Source organism: Rattus norvegicus, chromosome 5 (assembly GCF_021556685.1).
Source record: "Rattus norvegicus strain SHRSP/BbbUtx chromosome 5, alternate assembly SHRSP_T2T, whole genome shotgun sequence".
Taxonomy (NCBI): domain Eukaryota; kingdom Metazoa; phylum Chordata; class Mammalia; order Rodentia; family Muridae; genus Rattus; species Rattus norvegicus.
Window position 1 is genome coordinate 147,740,703 of NC_141538.1, and position 20,542 is coordinate 147,761,244.

Below are 20,542 nucleotides of genomic sequence, written 5' to 3' on the forward strand. Positions count from 1 at the left end.
GAAATAGATGAGTAAAGTTGACACAAGATTCCTTCCACCACATGGGTCCCTGGGGTCGAACTCAGGTCTTCAGGGTTGGCAGCAAGCACCTTTAGCCTGGAGCAAGCTCACTGTACCCTGCTGGGTGTTTTGTTTTATTTTGTTTTGTTTTTTTTTAAAGATTTATTTATTTAATGCACGTCTTTGGACACACCAGAAGAAGGCAACAGATCTCACTACAGTTGGTTGTGAGCCACCATGTGGTTGCTGGGATTTGAACTCAGGTCCTCTGGAAGAGCAGTTGGTGCTCTAACCACTGAGCCATTTCTCCAGCCCCTGTTTTTTTGTTTGTTTGTTTCATATCATCCAGTAAATAAGTGAATACTAAAATTTAAAAACAAGCCTTGGAATGTCCTAACCAGAGAAATGAACAGTGCCCCTAGTTTTGTTTTGTTTTGCTTTTTTCGGAGCTGGGGACCGAACCCAGGGCCTTGCACTTGCTAGTCAAGCGCTCTACCGCTGAGCTAAATCCCCAACCCCGAACAGTACCCCTAGTAAAGTCTGCAAAAGCCTCTGTGGGAAGAGCTGAAGAACTGGGAAAATGGAGTGACCTCTTGAGCTTGAGAGCTGGCCGACTCGCCGTCCTGAAAATGGCCATCTCACCAAAACAGAATCAATGCCTGCCCTATCAAAATCCCAACACCGGGTGCTGGAGAAAGTGCTTGCGCTCTTCTTGTTGCAGAGGACAGCAGTTCGGTTCCCACCCGTTCACATCCAGCTGCCCACAGGGGCCTGCTACTCCAGTTGCCGCGTGATTTGCCGCCCTCTCCTGGCCTGCTTGGTCATCTGCACACTCATGATGCTCTAAGACACACACAAACACAAAAATACCGACACTGTCTTCCCAGAAATAGAACATTAAAAGTTCATTTGTGAAGTCAGCTTCCCATGTTTATAGCGACTATATAAACATGTTTGCATTTTCTTTCCATACTTATCACAGAACATGGTCACAGATCATTTGTTTTGTTTTGTTCTTCTAGACAGGGTTTCTCTGTGTAGCCCTGGCTGTCCTAGATTCACTCTGTAGACCAGGCTGGCCTGGAACTCATAGAGATCCGCCTGCCTCTGCCCCCGGAGTACTGAGATTAAAGGCATGCGCCCAGCTTGCCGCGGTGACTTTTAAGGCCTGCGTGTGGATGAAATATGTTCCCTACCCCGTCTTCAGGCTTGGTGTGTTATACTGGAGTCAGTGGCGCCGTTAAGCAATGACAGCATGCTTGTCCTCAGCGGAAGTATGGCGATGCACCATGCAGTCCCTGAGCGGAAGTTCGGGGAGGCACCATGCAGTCTCTGAGCAGAAGTATGGAGATGCACCACGGCAGTGCTTGAGCGGAAATACGGGAATACACCACGAAGTCCCATGGGCCCTCTTGCTTTTCCTCTCTGCTATGATGTTATTCCCCCATCCAACACTCCCCTTCCCCGAGAGATGCAAGCAAGTCAATTCCAGATAGGCTTCCAACAGTCCAAAGAAACAAGTCCACTGAAGAATAACATGATTCAACATGAGTTTATAGGGGCTATTTATAGAACTACGGGCAAGGGGTTACAGTGATTCAAAAAAGTCTACAACCTGGAAAGTCCCCTCCCATTGTGGACCATGACACCATGCAAGCTGCACCATGCAATCCCTCCTTTTGGTTAACTTCTGCCTCTTATACCCTGGTGCATCCACTCCACATTCCCTTCCAGGTCATATGCAGCCGTGGGCAGGAAAGATAGGTGGGTGGAATGCGAGGAGAGGGTCCAGCAACCTTCGCCTTCCTCCTAAGCAGTGTTACCAGCTCACAACAGTTACCCTAGACCTAACTACTGCTATTATGTGGTACTTGGGTTCGTTTTGGGTCCCAGGTTCTGCCTCCCTTTGCTGGCAGTGTCTGGACATTGCCAATTTGCCAGCTCAGATATCAGGAACAAGAATCTGAGGTCCACATCTCCCCTCAGGGCATTTTCATGCCAAGCAGGAAGGGTAAAGCAGAGCCCTAGACAAATAGGATCTAGTCTTTTGGGAGCAAGTGCTTAGACCCAGAGGAGCAGAAGAGAAAGGCCTTCTTTGGAAGGCTTAGTGTTGCAGCTTGTTTAAGCAAAGGCCTTCCCTGTGGAGATCTTTAATGAAGCAGCTCTCTGAAATGATCCTTGCATGCTCATATTGCTTTATCCGGAGTGGATGTGAACCAGGGATTATATACTTTTACGGGAAAGGGTGTGAGATATCCAGGAAGAGAAGCTCATTGGCTGAAGGCTGAGGCTATCAAGATACCTCATGAGCGTGGAGAACTCCAGGGGCTATACCACGTGACTGAGTGTCCGGTGGTCCTCTCAAATAGTGTCATGGTTAAAAGTTCTAGTGCAGGCATTGGGGGTTGGGAGAGGGGGCACCTCCTGTCTCAAATCTCTCAGATTCCCAGAGTCTGAGTACACCCCACTTAACCAGTTCTTATGCCCATCTGGCATCGTCATCCCACATTCCCTACACTACGGTTTTGCTTCTTTACCAGGGCTATGATCCAGAGTTATCTCCCTTCATGACAATGTTTGGAGGATTGTGTGATGCCCTACAGGAAATAAAAACATTCTACAAGATGTAATATGGAGGTGACCCAGGTGGAGGTGACTAATGCAGCACAGCCTGGGTCAAGAAGGACACAGAATCTGTCCTGGGGGCTGGAGAGATGGCTCAGTGGTTAAGAGCACTGACTGCTCTTCCAGAGGTCCTGAGTTCAAATCCCAGCAACCACATGGTGGCTCACAACCATCTGTAATGGAATCCGATGCCCTCTCTGGTGTATCAGAAGACAGCTACAGTGTACTCATATACAAAATAAATAAATAAATCTTTAAAAAAAAAAAAAAGAAGGACACAGAATCTGTCCTGAAATGACCAGCAGATAAGAGTAAGAACTCCTGTGGCCAGGTATGGTGCTCAGGTGTGTAATGCTACCCCCCCCCCGCCAGAGGCTAAGACTGGAGGATCTAATATTCAATGTAAATCCAGGCTTCAAATTAGGGCTGAAGAAATGGCTCAGCGTTTAAGAGCACCTATTATTCCTGCAGAGAACCCTAACTCGGTTCTCAGCACTCAAACCAGGTAACTTACAACTGCCTAGTACTCCAGCTTTAGGGAACTGACACCTCTCTGACCTTCTTGGGTACACACACACACACACACACACACACACACACACACACAAGTAAACAATAAAAATGAAACAAAACAAGACAAAATGCTGGGTGATGGTGGCACACACTTTCCATCCCAGCACTTGGGAGGCAGAGGCAAGATATACCATGTTTGAGACCAGCTTGGTCTACAGAGAGTTCCAGGCCAGCCAGAGCTACACAGAGAATCCCTGTCTCAAAGAAACAAAAACTAGCATACTAACTAACTAAATAAATACTAAAAACAAAGAAAAGAAAAACAAACAGGAAATACATCAATGTTGTTTATTATAAACCAAGGGTTGGCAAATTACAGACCACAGGCTCGACCCAGTCTCTCTAATGTTGCTTTCTTTTTACATTTTTTGTAGGTTGATTGTAACTAACAGAAGAATATTTTGGGGGCAACTGAAAGGTATATGGATTCAAATTTTGCTTTGAAAAAAAAAATCTACCAGAACTCAGCTGTATTAGTTACCTTTTCTCTCTTTGACCCGGTACCTGACAAACGCTACCTGAGGGTCGACTTTGGCTCACAGTTGGAAGAGCTACAGTTCACCTCGGTGGGCAGGCATGACCCTAGTGAGACTGTGTCTGTGTCAGGACCCAGAGAGAGATGAATCCAGTTCTCAGATTTGCATTGTCTTCTTGATTCAGGCCAGGAGTGGGATGGAGACACCCTTATAGACACACCCAACAATCAAACTGGCAATGGAGATGACTATGACATTAACCATGGCGGCTCTTTTGTATGTTGCCTATGCTGACTTCTGTGCAACTATGTCAGTGCTGAATGGGTTACAACACATGGTATACCCAGCCCCTGGGGTAGTTACTACCTGGCCCTTTATGGAAAAAACGTGCTGGCCTCTGTTGCAGGGGAAGGTTTTCAGGGAGCCTGTTAACTCACTGGAGATGACTAACAGGATCAGGATGAGTTAACAGAGCATGTGAACAGCCACAGGGAAGGGCTTGCATGCACCACAACTCGCTGTGGGGCCCTCCCATTGGCTGTAACTGTGCACTCGCATGCCTCTGAGCTATGTGATTCCTTGGTCTTGTGAGTCTGGAGGAGAGGCTGGCAGAGGGGAAACCTTCCTCCCTCTCCTCCCTTCATCCTTCTCCTCAGCAGGACTTGGCTCAGCTGTGGCGTTTTCAGTCAGTACTGGGAACCTGGACTTTACTCGGCTCCCACACTGCTACAAACTCCATAACATAAGATTTACTGCCTTGCCCTGTCAGTACGCGTGTGGGGATGCACACGATGATGTGTGAGGTGTATGGAGATGTGTTGTGCGCACTGGAAGACTGGGTCAATGCTCTAGGGTATCGGGTATCATCTCTCACCTCTACCTTTTTGACACATCATCTCTTGCTGACCAGCATCCATAGATGCTTTTGCAGACGTGTGTTTTCTCATGGTCCCTGAGAACTGAACTCTGGTCCTTTTGCCGGTACAGCAAGCTCAGAACCACTGAGCCACCTCTCAGGCCCCATATAAACCATTTAAAAATTATCACATTCAGGGTTGGGGATTTAGCTCAGTGATAGAGCGCTTGCCTAGCACTCTACCAAGCGCAAGGCCCTGGGTTCGGTCCCCAGCTCTGAAAAAAAAAAAAAAAGAAAAAAAGAAAAAAAATTATCACATTCAAACTTATTAGTGTGTGTGTGTGTGTGTAAGTGTGTAAGTGTGTAACACAGCACACGTGTAGAGATCAGAGGAGAATTCAGAATTTGTGGGGGGTCAGTTCTTTCCTGTCTCACCACTTAGGCCCCCGGGGATTGAACTGTGGGTTTTGTTTTAATCCCAGAATTCCATGGAAGAAGAAATGCATGCATGTATGCAGGAATACATGCATACAAACTACATACAGGTGTATTTCAAGGTCGTCCTCAGTTACATATCAAGTTCAAGGCCAGCATGGCCTCCAAGAACTCAGTCATGAAAAACAAAAACAGTGCCTCAGCACTGAGGAAGCAGGCAGATCTCTGAGTTCAAGGCCAGCCTGATCTACAGAGCAAGCTCCAGGCCAGCCAGGGCCCCACAGTAAGACCCCCATCTCAAAAAACCAACAAAACAAATGAAAAAAAAAAAATTGGAGGCAGCAAGGCAGCTCAGTTGGTACAGACACCTAATACGAATTCCGAAGATCTGCGTTTGATCCTAGAGACCCAAGCGGTAGAGGGAGAACATTGACTCCCATGTCTTCTGACTCCGCCTCCCGCCTCCAGGTAATACACACAGTGTGATAAAAACACACAAAGGAAATAAAAACCCAGAAGTGCCCAGTAGCCCAGTAAACACCAGTAGGAAGGACAGTGTTGGGGATCTGTTGCACAGTGGGTAGGACATGGTCCTGCCTTGTGTGTAAGGGGTTTGGTAAGGGAGAAAGAGGCAGAGGAGGAAGCCAGCAGGATTGGTTCTTTTTTTTTTTTTTTCTTTCGGAGCTGGGGACCGAACCCAGGGCCTTGAGCTCGCTAGGCAAGCGCTCTACCGCTGAGCTAAATCCCCAACCCCCAGGATTGGTTCTTAAAGGAGAAGTAAACTTTCAGCAGACACATGAGCCTGGAGGAGATAAGGAAGTGGAAAAAGGCCAGAGCAAAAGCAACACAACGTGAAAAGTCTCTCCAGGGAGCTCTCCAAGAGCCAGGAGAGGGTGCAGCCACCTTTGAAGGTGGTGCCAGTGATCTTAACGTCTGATCTCCTTAGGGAGGATATTTTACTTGGTGGAAGATTCTATTCATATTTTTTCGATGATGGTTTCTTGGGGCCGCAGACGTTCGACCTGGTTTTTCCTTCAGACCAGAATCTAGCTCTATCCTCTCTCTCCATGAGACAACCTCAGCAGCTCAGGCAATGTGACTGTGGAATTGGGGACGCCGTGAATGTACAAATAAACATTGAATTCCCAAGACAAAGAAAGATACCCAAGGGGATAGGGGGACGGCTCAGCGGTTAAGAGCACTGAGGTCTTCCAGAGGACCTGGGTTCAGTTCCCTGCGCCCACGTGGTGGCTCAATCATCTGTAACTCCATTTTCAGGGTATTCCGTGCCCTCTTCTGGTCTCAGTAGGCGTGCACATACATATCACACAGACATAAATAGAGGCAAACACTCACACATGTAATAAAAATAATCGGGTTGGGGATTTAGCTCAGCGGTAGAGCGCTGCTTGCCTAGCGAGCGCAAGGCCCTGGGTTCGGCCCCCAGCTCCAAAAAAAAAAAAATAATAATCATTTTTTTTTTTTAAAGAAAGGCATCTGGGGGGTTGGAGAGATGGCTCAGAGGTTAAGAGCACTGGCTGCTCTTCCAGAGGACCTGAGTTCAATTCCCAGCAACCACATGGTGGCTCACAACCATCTGTAATGGGATCTAGTGCCCTCTTCTGGTGTGTCTGAAGACAGTGACAGTGTACTTATAAATAAAATCTTTAAAAAAAAAAAAAAAAAAGAAAGGCATCTGAAATACCTTCTTCTTCATTTAAATTTTTTGATACATGTTTAAATAATAGTATTTTAAATACATTAAATGGGCTGGAGAGGTGGCTCAGCGGTTAAGAGCACTGACTGCTCTTCTAGAGGTCCTGAGTTCAATTCCCAGCAACCACATGGTGGCTCACAACCATTTTTAATGGGATCTGATGTCGCCTTCTGGTGTGTCTGAAGATGGCTAGAGTGTACTCATATATAGTAAATAAATAAATCTTTAAATACATTAAATAAAGACTATTGGTATTTCCTTATTTAACATTTAAAATGCATGTGTACTCATGTATGTATAAAGTGTGTGTGCATGTGTATGTGTAGATTTCAGAGAACAAACTCAGGTTTCTCCCTCAGGAGCGTTCTCCACCTCCTTTGAGACAGACTTTTCCATTAGCCTGGACCTCATATAGTAAGCTAGCCTGTCCAGCCAGCAAGGCTCGGGTGTCCTCCTGCAAGTCTTACCCTGTCTAGCTTTTTCATGGCTTCTGGAGACTGAACTTGGGTCTTCATGCTTTCAAGGCAAGCACTTTCCTGTCTCACCTAACTCTTTTTTTTTTTTTTTTTTTTTTTGGTTCTTTTTTTCGGAGCTGGGGACTGAACCCAGGGCCTTGCACTTCCTAGGCAAGCGCTCTACCACTGAGCTAAATCCCCAACCCCACCGAACTCTTTTTAAAAGATTTATTTATCTATTTTATGTATGTGAGTACACTATAGCTGTCTTGCACCAAAAGAGGGCATTGGATTCCATTACAGATGGTTGTAAGCCACCATGTGGTTGCTGGGAATTGGACTCAGGACCTCAGTGCTCTTAATCACTGAGCCATCTCTCCAGCCCCCATGAACTCTTTTCTTAAAAAAAAGAAAAAAAGATTTATTTATTTATTATTTTATGTATGTGTGTACTGTCTCAACTAACTCTTTTTTTGAAAGATTTATTTATTTTATTTATTTATTTTATGTATGTGAGTACACCGTAGCTGTCTTCAGACACATCAGAAAAGGGAGTCAGATCCCATTACAGATGGTCGTGAGCCACCATGTGGTTGCTGGGGATTGAACTCAGTATTCTCTGGAAGAGCATTTAGTGCTCTTAACCATTGAGTCATCTCTCCAGACTGGTCAGCTAACTCTTTTTTTTTTTTTTTTTTTGGAGCAAGCGCTCTACCACTGAGCTAAATCCTAAGCCACAACTTTTTTTCTTTTAAAATATGGCCGGCTGTTAGAGACTGGCACAGTGCCACAAGCCTTAATCCCAGCACTCAGGAGACAGAGTGCATCTCTGTGAGTTGGAAGACAGCTGGGTCTATAAAGTGACTTGTAGTGTAGCCAAGAGTCCTCCTGTCTCAACAAACATGTGTGTATGTGTGTGTGTTTATGTCTAAACACACACACACACACACACACACACACACACACACACACACACCCATTAGAGTATTATGTCTTTAATTCTAGCACTCAGGGGGCAAAGGTAGGAGGAGCTCTGTGAGTACCAAGCTAGCTAGATTTGCATTGTATGAGAGACCTTCTCTCAAAACAAAACAATAAATAAAAGAAAGAAAATATGTATATACATATATGTGAGGATGTGTGTATATATGTGTTTGTGAGCATGAGTATGTGTATATGTGTATGTATGTGTGTACATGTATATATGTATTGTGTACATGTATGTGTATATCTGTACATGTATATATGTATTGTGTACATGTATGTGTATATCTGTGCATGTGCGTGTATGTGCTTGTAAGAACATATTTATGTGTATGTATGTGTATGTTGTGTGTACATGTATGTGTCTTTGTGCATATGTATGTGTGTATGTATGTGTATATGTGTTTGTGTGTGTGTGAGAGAGAGAGAGAGAGAGAGAGAGAGAGAGAAAGAGAGAGAGCTAGAGGTCACTCTCAGATGCCATTTGTCAGGAGTCATCCACTTTGTAGAGTGTAGGCCATTTTCTTATCCAGGGACTTATGGGGGAGGGACCAGCCTGTTGTGGGTGGGGCCATCATGGGGCTAGGGGCCCTGACTCCAATAAGAAAGCAGTCTGAACATTTTTGTTGTTGTTGCTGTTGTTTTGTTTTTCAAGACAGAGTTTCTTGTGTATCTCTGTCCTGGAACTCACTCTGTAGACCAGGCTGGCCTTGAACTCAGAGCTCCTCCTGCCTCTACCTCCTGAGTGCTGGGATTAAAGGCCTGGGCCACCACTCCTTGGCTCTAAAATTTTACTATTAAATCAGACTGGCAGGATGGTGCGGCAGGTAAAGGGATTGACCTGATGACCTGGGTTTCCTCCCAGGCCAGTGAGAAACCCTTTCTCAACGATCAAACTTAGAGGCTGGGCAGGGCGCAAAACCTCAGTCCCAGCACTCAGATGGCAGAGCTGGGTGGATCTCCGTGTGTAGGAGGAGAGATTCATCTACAGAGTGAAACTTTGTCTCAAAAAGAAAAGGAAACAAACAAAAACAACTAAGTGGGGGCGGGAGAGAAAACCCAGCTGTTAAAACACTGACTGCGGGATAGAGAGATGGCTCAGTGGTTAAGAGCTCTGACTGCTCCTCCAGAGGACAGAGGTTTGGGTGTCAGCACCCACAGGGTGGCTCACAGTCATCTTCAGCCTCAGTTCAGGGGATCTGATTCCCTGTTTGCCCTTCCTAAACTCCAGCCACATACGTGGTACACGTGCCTACAAGCAGGAAAAAACTCTTACCCATAAAATAAATAAAAGCATATCTTAAATTCTTTTCTCTTATTTTAGGGCCAATTAGTGTCCACTGTAAGTCATCAATCCTCACAGATCCTGTAGCCCAGAGGCTATCCAGAAAACTTAGTCCTTAATTAATCGGCCATTGATAAGGCTTTGCGGAAGCTTGGTTGGTAGAGTTGAGGACATGTGCTAAGCCTTCATTCCCCTGGACTTTACAAGCTCCGTCCCCGGGTCCAGTTTGATTGCGTTCAGGCAGCACACTTAGACGATTTAGTATTGTGTGCAAGTACTCAGATTTTATTGTGTTCTGTGTTAGCGGCCTTGATAAGCAATATAAAACTTCCACGGCAGCGCTTGGCTGCTGTGTCCCAATATGCCTCATACAGGAAACCACTGAGTAAACCCCATTTAGGATCAGGTGGCCGAGTCTTGCCGTGTGGTCCCCATACCTGTAAATTCCGGGTTCTCAGGAGACTAAGGCAGAGGAATAGATCACTTGAACAGAGAGTTTGAGAACAGCAATAGAGTGAGGCCTCTTCTCCCAAAAGAACTCAATGACGGAAAAACCTCCTCTCTTAGCTGCATGCCTTTAGTTGGAACCCTCCTTAGACTGAGGCAGGCAGATCTCTGGGATTTCCCGAGGCCAGAGGCTGACTTCTGGCATCTTGATCAGTTGCTTTGCACCTTTTAAAAACACTAGTCTTATTTATTTATATGTACTGTATTGTCTGCATGTGTACTGATGCCTTTGAAGACCAAAGGAGGGTGTTGGAGCCCCCTGGGACAGTAGTTACAGTGGTTGTGAGCCACCAAGTGCGTGCTGGGAACAGAATGCAGGGCCTTTAGAAGAGCAGCTAGTGCTCCTAATCACTGAGCGTTCTCTCTCTCTCTCTCTCTCTCTCTCTCTCTCTCTCTCTCTCTCTCTCTCCTAACCACAACACACCTTATTTTTTGAGATAGTATCTTTCACTGAACTTGGAGTTCAATGGGCAGTGAGCTCCACCCTCTTCCCACGCTGGAATTACTGATGACCTCAGAATCCAGCTTTTTTTTTTTTTTTTTTTTTTTTGGTTCTTTTTTTCGGAGCTGGGGACCGAACCCAGGGCCTTGCGCTTCCTAGGTAAGCGCTCTACCACTGAGCTAAATCCCCAGCCCCCAGAATCCAGCTTTTTTTTTTTTTTTTTTTTTTTTTTGGTTCTTTTTTTCGGAGCTGGGGATTGAACCCAGGGCCTTGCGCTTCCTAGGCAAGCGCTCTACCACTGAGCTAAATCCCCAACCCCCAGAATCCAGCTTTTAAGTGAGTCCTGGGGATCCAAATTCAGTCCTCATGATGGTATGGAGTCCCGTCTCCATCCTCCATCCCTGATCCCCTTGCCACCCCTGAGGTAGAATCTCACTGTGGTGGCTAGCCTGCCTCAAACTAAAGGTTGGTGGCCTCAAGCCTTCTCCTGCTTCAGCCTTCCACCCATCTCTTCATTCCCTGCCCCTACCCCCTGCTCTGCAGATGGGACTTTTCTGAGTAGCCCTGGAAATTGCTCAGTAGTCCAGGCTAGACTCCAAGATCTGCCTGCTTCTGCCTCCCAAGTGCTGGGATTTGAGGCAGGTGCTACTGTGCCCAGTTGCTTGTAGATGTGTGTGAGCATGTGGGGGGCATGTGTGCAAGTGCATTTGTGTACATGTGTGTGTATGAGCATGTGTGTGTATGTGCGTTCATGTGCATGTGGGGGGCATGTGAGCATGTATGTGCATATGTGTGTGTGAACATGTGCGTTTGTGTACATGTATGAGCATGTGTGTGTGTGTATGTGTGTGTGCATCTGTGCACACATGCAATGAGAACTCTGTAAACACTAGGCAAGCACTGTACCACAATTCTGTTTCCTTTAAATGAGTAACGTAAGGATGTATTTTCCACTGGTTGGTAGTGATTTCAATAGATGCATAAAGTCAGACACATCTGGAAACCTTTATTTTTCCTCTTCCCTTCCCCTCTTGAATCATGTGGAAGAAATTCATTAATAAGTGGCCCTTAATGAGCACTTTACAGCATGTCTGGTTGTTATTGTTGTTGCTTCTTTTGAGAGGTGGTCTTGGAACTTTCTGTGTATCCCCAGGCTGGCTTCAAACTCCAAGTAACTTTCCTGCCTTCGTCTCCTAAGGGCAAAGCATACAGGTGTTCAATCTTAGTTTCCCGTGACATTTCAAACATGGATTAAGCAGCCAGTGCAAAGCCATGATTGACGACTGGGACGATAGATAGCCCAGATTCTAAAGTACTTGCGGCAAAAGCTTGAGGGGCGGAATAGGATCCATTTCCCAGCCTGGTAGCAAGGACTTGTAATCCCAGCACCTGAGAGGTGGAGACAGGAGGGGCTCACTGGGCATAGCCTAGTCTACTTGGTGAGCTGCAGGCCCACGGGAGACTCTGTCTCAAGAGAAAAAGGTAAAGCCGGGAGCTGGTGGTTCTGTCCTTTAATCCCAGAGGCAGATGGATCTCTGTGAGTTCGAGGCCAGCTTCGTCTACAGAGAAGTTCCAGAATAACCAGGACTACATGGAGAAACTCTATCTTGAAAAAAACAAAACAACAGCAACAACAAAAAAGACAAAGGTAAATTCAATGAGCTCAGTGAGCTAAAACGACGACGACGACGACGACGACGACGACGACGACGAAGGATGTGAAGTTGGGAGGGAGACATGAAGAGTAATGAAGGTGAGCGGCTTCTGGGGAATGGCATCTGACGTTAATTTCTGCCCGCCATACAAGAACCTCAACACAACACTCTCTCTCTCTCTCTCTCTCTCTCTCTCTCTCTCTCTCTCTCTCTCTCTCTCTCGGTTACCATGTAATACTGCAAAGCCAGCAAACTTTCTCTGTAAAAGATAAATAGAATTTTGGACTTCTCGGGCAACTTAGCTCCTTGATGATAAATAAAGAAACCCAGGGGCGCTGACCACTTACGGAGACGGAACGTTGGGATTTGCTGTCGTCTTCCCACGTCCGAACGTGTTATTGCTCTTTCGGTTTTCTTTCAGCCATTTAAAGTTTAAAAACCAATTTGAGTTCACAAGAACACAATACGGGGCAGAGAGCCAACTCTGGCCTGTGGGTTGCAATTTGCCTACCTCTGCAAATTTTAATGAAAAAAAAAAAAAAAAAAGACCAGGCTGCAAAATTGCATTTACTGTATGATTTCAAGTAACTCAAATGAAGAATCTCATACACAGAGAAAAAGCCGAGGGGCTTGTGAGACTGCCATCAAGTCCAACGACCTGAGTTCCATCTCCGGGACCGAGGTGACAGAACTGAGTCCTGTAAGTTGCTCTCTGGCATCCACTTCATAGGTGTGGGCTGGCATGTGAACACCCACGACAGCCAATAATAAATACATCAAATTCATTAAAAGACTAACTGTGACTCTACAAAAGCATAGATGTTTTTATAGGTTTTTTTTGTTTGTTTTGGTTTGTTTTTGTTAAATAGATTCTTTTTTTTTTTTTTTTTTTTTTTTTTTTTTTTTTTCAGAGCTGGGGACCGAACTCAGGCCCTTGCGCTTGCTAGGCAAGTGCTCTACCATTGAGCCAAATCCCCAACCCCTGTTAAATAGATTCTTGCTGGGGAGCCCTGGCTATCTTGGAGGTCTGCATCCCCCTGCCTCAGCCTTCTGAATGCCAGGATTACAGGTGGCACCACTGTGGCTGCTGTGGCTGAAACTGTTCTTGACTCTCCTGTCTTTATTTTTGGTGGTTTTGAAATTTTACCGATGGAAAGGGGCTGAGGCCATGGCTCAGTGGTTAGGAGCACTTACTGATCTTCCGGAGGACCAGAGTTCAGTTCCCAGGACTTACAGTGTGGCTCACAATTACCTGTGACTCCAAATCAGAAGGCATCTGATGCCCTCTTCTGGCCTCCAAAGGTATCAGGCAGGCACATCGTACACCTACACTTACATTAAAATAAAAATTAATTTCAAAATTTTCTGAAGGCAATATTTTGCTGCACTACGGTGATTTTTTTTTTCTTTTTTTTAGGAGCTGGGGACCGAACCCAGGGCCTTGTGCTTGCTAGGCAAGCGCTCTACCGCTGAGCTAAATCCCCAGCCCCTGTGATGTTTTACAAAGAGAAAGAACAAATGTCTTTGCGCTCATCCTCCGTGCAGATACATGAGAAAGTAGAAGAGAGGGAGAAAATATAATAACTTCCTTCTCTCGATTGGAACTGGAGTCTATCTAATCACTGTATATATCTTATTATTTCTATTACAAGTTTATAATGACTGTATTATTTTATGTTTTAGAACTCACTCACCTTTTGATGGATGAAAGACATGTCTAGTGAGAGGGCCTCAAAGCAAAAGCAATGAGCTCCTCCTCCCCCTGCTCCCCCTCCTTGCCCTGTTCTTCTTTTTTTTTTTTTTTTTTTTTTTTTTTTTTTGGTTCTTTTTTTCGGAGCTGGGGACCGAACCCAGGGCCTTGCGCTTCCTAGGTAAGCGCTCTACCACTGAGCTAAATCCCCAGCCCCTGCCCTGTTCTTCTTAACAGATCTCACTGTTTAGCTCCGACTGGCCTGAAACTCAGAATTGATTATGTGGACTGTCTTGCTTCTGCCTTCATGTGCTGGGATTAAAAGTATATACCACCCATTATGACTGGCCTTTTCTTTTTTCTCCCCCCCCCCCCCCCCGGAGCTGGGGACCGAACCCAGGGCCTTGCGCTTCCTAGGCAAGCGCTCTACCGCTGAGCTAAATCCCCAACCCCCTTTTCTTTTTTAAAGATGGGGTCAACTCAGAAGTATCCACATTTTTCTGTCTCCGTTCACCCAGTGCTAGGATTACAGGTCTGTGCCACCACCCAGGGCTCAGATCGAGGTTTCTAAATCCCCACTCTCTGCTGGACCTCGTGGTACCTATCTATAATCCTAGCGCGAAGGAGTCAGAGGCAGGAGACTCCAAAATCCAAAGCAAGCCTGTCACAGAGGAAGATCCTGTCTCAAGATAACACGTTCTTTTTTTTTTTTTGATCTTTTTTTCGGAGCTGGGGACCGAACCCAGGGCCTTGCGCTTCCTAGGCAAGCGCTCTACCACTGAGCTAAATCCCCAACCCCAAGATAACACGTTCTTTATCAAGCAGGACCAGGGCTCTCCGGAGAAGTACTGGATTCTGCGCCTAAGGCCGGTAGGAGAATGTACAAGAACATCCTGTGTCAGAGGGCAGGAAGTATTCAAAGACCAGTGGAGACACATCAATGGAAACACAGACAGCTGCTTGAAAGGCCTTTCACTGGCCTGACTCAGGAACATTAAATGTGAGTGACATCCACAGATTACACCGGAGGAATAAAGTCGGAAATGGTGAGTCCGCACTTTAAAAAATTATTAAGGGCGTCCGTCCGCCGCGGGATGGCGGCTCTGAGGAGTTGGATGACTCGGAGCGTAACCTTTCTGTTCAGGTACGGACAGCGTTTTCCTGTCTCTGCTAACTCTAAGAAACGCTGTTTCTCAGAATTGATAAGACCATGGCACAAAACTATGTTGACTGGATTCGGTGTGACACTGTGCGCCGTTCCTATTGCTCAGGTGTTTTGTCCTGGTCCTGAAATGAAGGAAGAGAAGAAATCAGAGCCTCAGTCTCTCAGCAACGAAGCACTGATGAGGAGGGCTGTGTCTTTGGTGACGGACAGCACCTCTACCTTTCTGTCTCAAACCACGTACGCACTGATCGAAGCCATCACCGAGTATACTAAGGCTGTCTACACGTTAGTGTCTCTGTACCGACAGTATACAAGCTTGCTGGGGAAGATGAATTCCCAGGAGGAGGATGAGGTGTGGCAGGTGATCATAGGAGCCAGAGTTGAGATGACTTCAAAGCAGCAGGAGTACTTGAAGCTGGAGACCACGTGGATGACAGCAGTCAGCCTTTCAGAGATGGCTGCGGAGGCTGCCTATCAAACTGGAGCAGATCAGGCCTCTATAACCGCCAGGAATCACATCCAGTTGGTGAAGTCGCAGGTGCAGGAGGTGCGCCAGCTCTCCCAGAAGGCGGAAACCAAGCTGGCGGAAGTGCAGACACAAGAGCTGCGCCAGAAAACACAGGAAGCGAGCGATGAGGCGGCGGACCAGGAAGAGGAGGCCTACCTACGAGAAGATTGAGGGCTCGAGCCCAGTGCCCTGTCCATCCACTCTGTGGGGAAGGCAGGTGCATGACATCCACCCAGTGACGTCCCAACTGCAGAAGCTGACAGGTTCTGCCATTGACAGTCAGACCGACCAGAGCCTTTGCGAGCTGCGCCAGGCCCCTTCTCTCTGCTCGCAGCCTCTCTGGGCCTGGCTCTGCACTGTCCCTCACACAGCTTCTCTCTTGATCTTTTACCTCACTCCCAAAGCACTTCACCAACCGGGGGCCAATGGAGGAGGGGCCTTTTCTGCCACACCCTTAGGTTCAATAGCTGTTTAACTCCAGTTTTTACTGTTACTCAGATGTTCAAGTATGAATTACTGCTTGCTCCTCCACAGGGAAGCTTGTCTGGTTTGTAACATTTCTTTGTGTTTATAATGTCCTTTCTCCCTGTGAGCACAGCTCAGCTAAGGCGTTACTCAGTGTGAACAGTTCCCCTGGTGCTCCCCACAGCACCTTCTCCAACACGTGCTTCTTGTTCGTTCCTTTTTTGAATTTCTCTGCTGTATCCAAAGGAAGAGAAGTTTGGTGTTTGCATTAAAAAAAAAAGTCTTAAAAAATTATTAAATTTAAAATGTTCAAAATGAGAACAATAGGGTTTGGAATAGTTTAGAGCCCTTGCTGTTCCAGAGAACTGGGGTTCAACTTCCAGCACCCACATAGCAACGCCCAAACACCCACAACTCCAGTTCCAGGGGATCGGACATTCTCTTCTGTCCTCCAGGCATCAGGGACACACGCGGTGCACAAGGGCGCAGGCAAAATATTCATACATGTAAAATAAACAAACCTTAAAAACAACTTCCAAAGAAGAGAAATGGTGATTTAAGTATGAAAGTCTTTTTAATTGCCAGGGGTAACTTTCCAGCACAGAATCTTGGCAGACATCACCTTAATTTAAGGCAAAAGTGAACATTATCAGTAATGAGTCCTGACAGATTTAAACCCTGGACCACTGAATACCAAGCGCTAAGAAGGACTTCTGCGATAGTACTGCCTAAGATGCATGGCCAGAAGCGAATCAAGACCCTCACATCCTCCATAAATCAGCCTCCCAGACCTGACCCTCCCGAGCCCTGGCGCCCGACTGCTGCAGGAACGCCCAAGCTCATTCCCGCTGCCTCCGGTGCTTGCTGCCAGGAGACTCAGGCGCCTTTCCCCGGGCGGGTGGAGGCTGGGCGACAGCGTGGCCATTATCCTCGCAGTGGCTCCCGGGAAGCCTCCTCCCTCATGAGGTCCTCCAAGAGTCCAGAACAGTTAACTAGCCTTCTCTTTTCATTGTAGTAACATACACGTCGATGTGTCTCCTCATAAATTTAACATTTTGAAGCCCGTTCTTAGCCAGGTGTGACGGTGCACGCCTGTAATTCCAGCCCTCAACAGGGCAAGAAACAGGAGTTCAAGGTCATCCCTCGACTGAACAAGAAGTTCAAGGCCAGCCTGGGCTACGTTAAACCAACAGTCAGCCCAGTCCCCCTTGCAGCTGACACAAGTGGTTGTCTCTAATGACTTGCATATCCTGGATGTATCCAGTAGATGGAATTGAATAGTAAACGGCTCCTTCTCACTAACTCTCTCCCGTTGGAACTCAAATGCCTGAAGGGAATGAGGATATTCTAAAAGGTGTTTGGGGGTTGGGGATTTGGCTCAGTGGTAGAGCGCTTGCCTAGGAAGCGCAAGGTCCTGGGTTCAATCCCCAGCCCCCCCCCCAAAAAAAAAGAAAAAAAAAAAAGGTGTTTGGGTCTCTCATTCTGGCTATGTGGACTGTTGGAACCAAGAAGCCCTGGAAATTGGCATTCCACCCCTTCTCCCCCAGGTTTCCCATATTAGGGGATGGAAAAGGCTGAAGGCTGCCGCCAACCAAACCGGGGGGCCTGCCTACGTGAGAAGGGAAGGGACTTTAACTGGAACCAAGCAGTGATTGGTCAGTGATAGGCAGAACCACACCCTGACTAGGACTGATTAAGGCTACTGCTTGCCCTCCATTGAAACTGTACTCCCCCCTATGTTAGGACTAGAAAGATGGTGTTGGAAGGGCACCTGATCTCTTTGTGTTTCATTCCAGTGTGGCCATATTGAATACATAAGTTTTTCTGCTTTTCACTGTTTTAAAAGGAGGCTGAATCTGGCTTACTGGGGCTTCTAAGGATACAGGATTTTTTTGCAGGTGGTGATGTCTACGTGCTGAGTTTTAACAGTCCAAATGGCATTTCCATCTTGTGCTAGGGTCTAGAGGTCTGTCACAAAAAGCGCTCACACCTGAGTTATCTCCTAGTTCCCCAAATGATGCTGAAGTAGTAGTTCTGACAGCAACCACTGTTTGACTGGGGATCAAGTGTTCAAATGGAGGACATCTCATTCAGAACGATCGCAAACATTTTAGGCTTTGCAGAGGAAAGGTGCCTGTCACAAGCACTGAACTTTGCCACTGCAATGCAAAAGCTGGCATTTGCAACACAGAATGGAACAGAGGACCCTTTATTGCAATAAAACTTTATTTGCAAAAACCAAGAAGCAAGAAGAGGCTTAACTCTATTACTAGTAACAGAGTACCGGTCTATTTTTTTTCCTTCTTATGCTAAATGAAGCTAATGAGTTTTGAGGCAGATGGAAAGAGTATTTAACATTAACAGTTCTATATTGTTATGCGGAATCTTTGAAAAAAAATTCACAGGCTATAAATGTTTTCTCAAGAGCAGGCAGCAAGCCCAGCTAATCTTAAATAAACGCAGCTTCGCCATTTTAAAAAATGCAAAATTATATCAATATACTGCTGGAGCTGGACCAACTTCCTGACTTCGAATGAGAAATATTTGAAACCGTTGTTCCCCTGAAATCGTTTTAAAACACAAATATGTACATATGTTTTAAAAACATTAAGATAAAATGCTAAGAGCAGGAATAAGTAAATTTCAGGTTGTATGGGTTAAATCCACTCATTTATTGCTTTACCATCTTTTGGTTTTAGTTCTTTGTGTGTGTGTGCGTGTGTGTGTGTGTGTGTGTGTGTGTGTGTGTGTGTGTGTGTGTGTTTAGACACAAATGGACACCACTAGACCAGAGGAACAGACTTGACTTGACCAATCCAGTCCCCGAAGTTCCTCATTTTGAGGGGAGGAAGGATTGTGCCTTAGTTAGGGTTTTATTATTGTGCACAGACACCATGAACAATGCAACTCTTATAAAGGACAACATTTAATTGGGGCATGGCTTACACATTCAGAGGTTCAGTCCATTGCCTTCATGGTGGGAAGCATGGCATCATACAGGTAGAATTGGGGCTGAAGGAACCAAGAGTTCTACATCCTGATCCGAAGGCAGCCAGAAGAAAACTGACTGTTCTGTACTGGGAAGAGCCTGAGCACTAGGAGCCCTTAAAAGCTCAGCTGCACAATGACACACTTCCTCCAACAAGGCCACACCCCCTAATAGTGCCCCTCCATGGGCCAAGCATATACAAACCACCACATTCTACTCCCTGCCCCCCACTGGCTTGTTCAAACATATGAGTCTATGGGGGTGGAGGCGTCATACCTAGCCATAGCATAATGAAAAATGCATTTAGTCCAACTTCAAAAGTATCTATAGGTTATAGCAGTCTCAACAATGTTACAAGTTCAACCTTTCAAGTCTTTTCTGAGATTCATTTAATCTCTTAAATGCAATCCTCTATAAAATTGAAATTAAAAAGCAGATCACATATTTCAAACATTAAAGAATATACACTACTATTCCAAAATGTCATAGCGAGGAAATACTGGATCAAAGCAAGACAGAAAACCAGCTGGGTAAACGCCAAACTCTGTATGTCTGATATCCAACTCCTTTAAGCTTTGTTGACAGAACACAATTCTTTCTCTTGAACAGGTTTCACTCCCTGTTAGCAGCTTTCTTAGATAGGGATCTCATGGCTCTGGGATCTATAACATCTTAGGGTCTCCAAGGCAATTCCAACTTCACAGCTGCTTCTTCTTCTCCTTCTCCTTCTCCTTCTCCTTCTCCTTCTTCTTCTAGATTTATTATATGTAGCTGTCTTCAGACACACCAGAAGAGGGCATCAGATCCTGTTACAGATGGTTGTGAACCACCATGTGTTTGCTTGGAATTGAACTCAGGACCTCTGGAAGAGCAGTCAGTGCTCTTAACCACTGAGCCATCTCTCCAGCCCAACTTCACAGCTTCTTGTTCCAATGTCTAGCATCCACACATGAACTTCTGGCTTCCTCCAAAGGGCTCGAATCATTTCTGATAGCTCTGTAATACTCTCCTGGTTGACTTCACTCCACTGCCGATGCTGTTCTTGGTGCTCATCCCATGGTACTGGCATCTCCAATACACTGAGGTTTCCTACTGCAGGTAGGCTTCACCAATAGCCTCTCATAGGCTCCTTTCATGGTGCCAAGCCTCAACTCCAAATGCATAACCCCTAAGGTCCTGGGCTGTCAACTGCAACTGAGGCTGCACCTTCACCTTCACCAATGTCCTTTCCTGGACTCTCACAGTGTCAAGCCTCAGCTGCTCTCCATGACCCCTTCATATCTTCAAAACCAGTATCACCTGGGTGACTCATTCATTACCAAGTCCAGCTACCCAACATGAAGTACAACCTTGGCCACCTCTGGAACATAGCTTCTTTGTGCTCTCAGAAAACGCTTTCCAGAAGATTTCACCTCAGCAATGCTGGTCTCTTCTTAATCACCACTAACTTCTTAGCTCCAGCTGACCAGCATCAATTGTCCCAGTAGTCCCTTCTACTGTTAACTCTAAAGTCAGAGCCACACGGCCAAAGCTGTCAAGTTCTGCTGCTTGCACGAGCTGGAACTTGGTCTCCTTGTTCTATTACATCATAACCAGCTTTCTGTTTTCCAACTCCTTCCTTCTCTGCCTAAGCTTGGCTGTCCTGGAACTTGCTCTATAGATTGACCTTGAACTCAGAGATCTGCAGGGCTCTTGTCTCCTGAATGCTGGGATTA

The 20,542-nt window shown here is 46.1% G+C and overlaps 1 protein-coding gene across 1 annotated transcript; it reads left to right on the forward strand.

Annotated features, from left to right (window-relative positions):
• Positions 1–14,778: 14,778 nt before the first annotated feature.
• On the forward strand, positions 14,779–16,129 carry Diablol1 (diablo, IAP-binding mitochondrial protein like 1). Its single transcript, XM_087551653.1, has 2 exons — positions 14,779–14,971; positions 15,008–16,129. The coding sequence occupies exons 1-2, from the start codon at positions 14,795–14,797 to the stop codon at positions 15,542–15,544; spliced, it is 714 nt and encodes a 237-aa protein (XP_087407779.1). The 5' UTR covers positions 14,779–14,794; the 3' UTR covers positions 15,545–16,129.
• Positions 16,130–20,542: the final 4,413 nt, after the last annotated feature.

Excerpts from the sequence above, each read along its gene's own strand:
- Diablol1 (XM_087551653.1), top strand. The coding sequence starts at position 14,795 with ATGGCGGCTCTGAGGAGTTGGATGACTCGGAGCGTAACCTTTCTGTTC. Across the intron at positions 14,972-15,007 it reads GCGCCGTTCCTATTGCTCAG|AAATCAGAGCCTCAGTCTCT; the intron begins GTGTTTTGTCCT and ends AAGGAAGAGAAG.